General features: G+C 43.1%; 1 protein-coding gene across 1 annotated transcript; it reads left to right on the forward strand.

Annotated features, from left to right (window-relative positions):
• Nucleotides 1-1,537: 1,537 nt before the first annotated feature.
• Nucleotides 1,538-5,477, forward strand: ARL6IP1 (ADP-ribosylation factor-like 6 interacting protein 1; the record flags this gene model as incomplete). The annotated part of the gene is made up of 5 exons (XM_010148725.1): nt 1,538-1,741; nt 3,453-3,572; nt 4,000-4,117; nt 4,759-4,843; nt 5,087-5,477. Coding segments are annotated over 5 exons (646 nt in total), but the record flags the coding sequence as incomplete, so codon positions are not given.
• Nucleotides 5,478-5,787: the final 310 nt, after the last annotated feature.

A 5,787-nucleotide genomic window follows, 5' to 3' on the forward strand; every position in this document is an offset into this window, starting at 1 on the left:
GGTGGCCGTGCTGCTCGCAGGCCGGAGCGCGGTGATGCCGGGCAGGGCCGGCGCTTAGCGCTGTCATCACCTGCCGGAGCTGGGCGCTCGGCACGGCGGAGATAATGCTTAAAAACCCGAATACGCAGATCTCTATTGTTTACCTTCGCTGCTGGGCTGTGCCCTCTCCCGCAGCCTGGGAGGCGGAGCGGAGCGGGAAGGGCGGTTGAATCGCCGCAGGAAAACTGCGCGGAGCTGCAGGGCCAAGAACGCTCGGGAGGAATGCCCTGCTCGGAGCAGAAGTTCGTGTTTCTGGAAACTTCGCGTTATCTGGTTAATGAAAACCCACTTTTGCTGGGCTCTGGGACTGTTGGCACAACCTGACTTAGGGTTGCTGTGCCTGGCGCAGCACACAGCTCGGGGTGGTTGTGTTCCAGGCTGCTGCGAAGATTGCTGTTATAGTCCAGTCTGTTTCCATTAAAATTCGTGTTGGTTGTGATGATAAAGCAGACAGACAGAGGTAATAAAGCAGAACAGTTTGTCATAAAATGTCTTCTGGAGGAACGCAGCCCATTTTTTTTCTCCATGTGACAACTTGTGTTTATAACCTAAAATAGCAGCAGTAATTGGAGGGTGTTCAGCAGCATGTCCAATTGCTTTCTACTTCTTTTTTTCTCTCTGAACTGTAGTTTTCAGATAGTTCTCTTGTGCAGTACTGCCGGAAACTGCGTTACTGTGAAGTTGTGCTCAGCGGTCCTTGTTACTGTAGTGGTGTCAGGCTTCTCATCTGAGCACGCAGCTGGGAATGAAACCTGTTCTGCGCTCTCTGCACAGCACGGGCGCAGGCATTGGTGGCTCTTCACCTCTCCCTGCTTGGGCAGTGATCCGTCCTGCTCGTAGTTACCCGAGTTTCGCAGCCTCCGAGATCCCTTGTCTCACTGAGGGGAAACTGATAAGCTCTGTTAAGTATGGAACGCCTCGGGTGGGCTGCTCAGCTGGCTGATAGAGCAGACGGGGCCTCCTTGCAGGAGGAATGTAGGAATGATATGGGAAGAGGAATTCAGAGGCTGCCTGTTTGCTGTCTTGGACAACCTGTGGAAAAACTTTCTTTGCAGCCTAAATGTGATTGGTGGGTTAATTGTCCTGTACTGTGGATTCTGGGTTTTTATTTGTCTTCCACATAATACACAATCGGTGCTGGATGGCAACTAGAAAGCTTCAGTTTAATATGGTAAAGTTGTCTTTGAAAAATACGTGTATTTTAAATAGTTCTCATGTTGCAGTTTTCCCGATGTTGACACTGAGAACTTTAGAGGTTTCAGCTTAATACTTGATTTTCTAGTGTCTGGGGGGCTGAGGGTGTGCCATAAATGTGAGACTGGGGGAAAGCACTTTAGGAGGAGGTACCATTTGCTCTAATAACATCTGCTGCTACTCTGTTGGGATCCTGACTATTTTAAAGTGTCACTGCTACAATGTCATAGCTTAGTACAAAAATAATTGCTCGGCAAAGTTTGTGACTGTGGTCTTTAATTATGCCACTTGGGGTTTTTTTTAGCCACTTTGAGTGTGGGAATTTCTTTGCTACTCTGGTTAGTATTGAAGAGTTTTCTTCTCTTTTTGTGCAGGCTGCGGAAACCGCCAGCTTGGAGGAGCAGTTGCAAGGATGGGGTGAAGTGATTTTGATAACAGATAAAGTTCTTCGCTGGGAGAGAGCCTGGTTTCCTCTGGCACTGATGAGCGTTGTTTCCTTCTCTTTTTTGTAAGTAGCTTGTGGAGGGAGCCTGGAATGCCACTGCGCTTTGATGGCTGGTAGCAAACCTATTAAGAAAATTAGTAAGACAACTAAAAAATCTCATAGGAAGGCCCTTACTCCAGGTTCTGTTTCTGAATGCGTGTGAACTTTGAAAAGAAAAACCTTCAGTGCTGAGAACAGGAAGCAATACAAGTCATGTCCTGCTTAGAGACAGTTCTTTTCTGCAAAAGCTGTTTGCCAGCAATGGTTTCACTACCTTTTTATCATGCTCAGCTGTGTTTTTCTTTGGTGAGTTCATACTGCCCTCATCCTTTGTATCCTGTTTCTTGGTCAAATCTTGTTATCTCCTTTGGCTTTTTTCCCCAAACCAACAGCAATATCATTATGGAAAACTTGTTTCCATGGGGCACACTTTCCTAATCTGCATCTTGGGTGTGGTGTTTAGGATGACTTCAGTTGGTTGTGCACTTATGTTCTCTGTCCTTTGAGAAAGGAAAAGGAAAGACTCCAGGTAACTTTCAGCCACAAGATGGGAGGATGTTGCCAGTCTCTGGATTGGAGATACAGAACTGGTTTGCTGGAGGCATTTGTGCCTGCTTTTCTGTAACATGGTAGTGGTCAAGATGACCCCAACCTGCCTTGTTCAGAGAAGTGTCTATGCCAGCTGTGGAGTTTGCCAGGTGCATGGTTTTGTGGAGTAAGGAGGAGAGGGGAATTACAAAAATATATATGTTGAACCAGGTGAGGCAGGGATGGCTGATTTTTGGGCTAACACAAATTTTAGTCTTCCATGCAGGTGAGGAGGTTGGAAATCAAATGAAACTGAAAAGTAACTTTTTAAAAAAGAAATTGCATGACCTTCAGGTTGCTGTGTTATAAATTGTGATTATGGCAGGAAAAATCTTGTGTTGAATAATGCTTTGAGGAAATAGAACTGCTTCAGATTCTGCATTGCTGCTTCACTGAAGATGAGCTCGAACATTCAGCACAGTCGTGCTGTAACAGATGTAGAGTTAAACTGGCCCTGCAATGGACTGTCATTTCTTTAGTTACATTACTTCGATGTTTGGGAGGTTCTATTAAGTGCAAATAAGCAACATGGGGCACAGCTGAGCACTAACAGACACTTGGGAGATGAGCGGGTTCTTGTCCAGTACCTCTGCTGCTTTGTTTGAGTGGTGGCACGCTTAACATGTAAAAGCACAACACTGTCCTGATTGGAGGTTTATGGCTCCTCCTGCAGAACAGGTTTGATTAGCTCTCCTGGGTGAGAGCAAATGACAGCCCGTAGTGGATCTGAATTCTGTGACTTCAGAACCAGCAAGATTAGAGCTTCCTGGTCACTTCATGTGTTCACTCACTCATCGTCATCCCTGGTCAATGGTAGCTTTGCTAGATGTTAACTTCTGAGGGAGCAGTGATGATGGATTTTTACTTCTGCCGAACTTCCTACCATGCTTGCTGTATTGTACTAGATAAGAAAATGCTACATTACGAAAATTGTATTTTTAATTTGTCCTTCTTTGTAGTAGTGTTGAAGTACTTAAACCCATTTTTCTTAGTAATAGCAGCAAGTTTGGGTTTTTTTTTGAGGTTGAGCAAGAGGGTAGGTCTACTGTTAGCAGTCCAACAATAGCCAATCTGAAGAGTTAACTAAATATGTCTAGTATTTAGCAGTCTGAGCATCCAGAAATCATTTGTTTTCTTCTTTCTGCAGGATGATCTACTACTTGGACCCATCAGTTCTCTCAGGCGTCTCCTGTTTTGTTATGTTCCTCTGTTTGGCTGATTATCTTGTTCCTGCACTTGCCCCTAGAATTTTTGGCTCTAATAAATGGTGAGGAAAGCATGAATTAAAACAGTTCCTTGAGTGTAAATAACTTAAGTACTTTATCAGAATGGATGCCTGGCTTGCACATATCAAATGATTGCTTTATAGAGTTGTGGTAAGAAATTCTCCACCTCTGTAATATGTAGAGATTGAGAATATATAGATAAGTGAGGACATTAGTATTATGTCCTTCATTCTTTTTCTGAAAGATTACTACAACATACCTTTATTGCTCCTTCTCTTCTAGAAAAAAAGGATGGTGGTTTTTTTTTTACAGTGCTCAATAAAGATAAGGTATAAAATGATGTGAAACAAATGCCAGGATAAGTACTGGTTAAGTTTTTACTGCTGGAAAAATACAGTGGGAGATTTTTCAAGTTTCAGATGAAATCTTGAATTTGTATTTCTGGCTTTTTTTTAAAAAAAAAAAAAGGACTACGGAACAGCAGCAAAGATTTCATGAGATTTGCAGCAATTTGGTAAAATCTCGTCGCCGGATTGTTGGCTGGTGGAAACGTCTCTTCACGCTGAAGGAGGAGAAGCCTAAAATGGTATGGAGATCTAAGAGTTCATCTCTGTTGTCTTAAGATTTTATTTATTTTGAGTGTTTTACCATGGCACGAGCCTCTGAACTGGTGTTTCAAGCCAAGAACCAGCAGTTCTGGCTCTGAGTTGATGCCCAGCACACACCTTATTCAAACCTGGAGTGGCAGGATACATCACTTTGAACTTGTGATACTGAGAGTTAGGGGCATACCCTTGACATTAAGATAAACTGGGTTTCTTTGGATAGGTCAGGTTTTGGAAATGTGGCTTGTTTCCGGTGTACATGTGTTGTCCAAAAATCTAGATCCTGGTAATGTGTCAGCTTTGGTACGTGACCTGCTGAGCTTACTGTCCCGAAAACAGCTTCAGGTACTGCGTGAGGCCAATGCCATGTCAGCGGGGATGGCGTAGTCTGATGCTAAGGGATATGGGGACAGAAAAGGACTGGCATCCTGTAAAACTGATGGTCTGAAAATAAGTGAGAACATAGAATTGTGGGCTCTGTAATCGCCGTTTTAACAAGTATTGCATGTGGGAGGGCCAGCAGACTTCAGGTTAGCTTTAAATGTTGCAGTCTTGCTGGAGTCTGAAGGGAAAGGGGAGACTTTCCAACAGATCAGAGATGACTTCCCTTTTCATTTTTCAGTACTTCATGACCATGCTTTTTTCTCTTGCTGTGGTTGCCTGGGTTGGACAGCAAGTTCACAACCTCTTTCTCACCTATCTTATTGGTAAGTGTGCTGCATACAAAACAAGTTAATTTTTTGTTGGCTGCCTGAAATGCTGTAAGGCTGGTAGAAGTAATTTTTGATTATGAGTATGGTGATTTGTTGTTGGTTTTGGGTGGTTTTGGTCTCAAGGTTATATTTTTCTGTTTCCAGGGAGTTAATGGAATGCAAAGAATTGCAAAGGGACAGAAGCTTGTTAAAGGAATATTAAGTAATTACGTTTTTTTCTTTTTATCTCCTCTCTAGTAAGTTTCTTGTTGCTGTTCCCTGGACTAAATCAGCATGGGATCATTACCAAGTATATTGGAATGGGGAAAAGGGAGATAAACAAACTTCTGAAACACAAGGAAAAGAAAAATGAATGAAGAATTAACTGCTGTTCACTCTTGTAAAAGGTGTCCTTGGGAACAGTTTTGAGAAATAATGTATATTTAAGACAATAGAAATTGTGTTGCTCACTGGCTTGTTTTTTTTATTAGCTCCCTGGTGAAGTTAAAATGTCACTCTAGTAGCTGCAGTGGGTGTGTCTCTCTTGCTGTGCTGACTAGGGTTCTGCAGCTGATATTACATGAAAGATCCTGCACTTCAATGTACAGAGCTTAAGCGTCTTCACCAAACTCGGAGACCCCATAAATACATGCCCCAACTCAAGGAACAGCAGAATTGTGGTGCGTGATAGCATTTCTGTAACTCTCTAAGTTTCACTGATCATTAAGTTGTAGCTACAGCGAGTATGAAAGGCAGTTCTGAAAGCTTTATACTTGCTGGAGGCTTGTTACTACTGATTCTTGTGGAAGGAGGGCAATTAGCTGAATAAGAATGATCATAGCTGCGGATGCATAGCCAAAATCACTGCAGAAGGTGATCCCTTTGTCTCACTGAATCTGTTTGCCTTTTTTTGTTTCGGCTGCACATAGCAGTTTATCTGTTGAATAGGGGTCTGGAAT

The sequence above is a fragment of the Eurypyga helias genome, unplaced genomic scaffold (assembly GCF_000690775.1).
Source record: "Eurypyga helias isolate BGI_N326 unplaced genomic scaffold, ASM69077v1 scaffold38253, whole genome shotgun sequence".
Taxonomy (NCBI): domain Eukaryota; kingdom Metazoa; phylum Chordata; class Aves; order Eurypygiformes; family Eurypygidae; genus Eurypyga; species Eurypyga helias.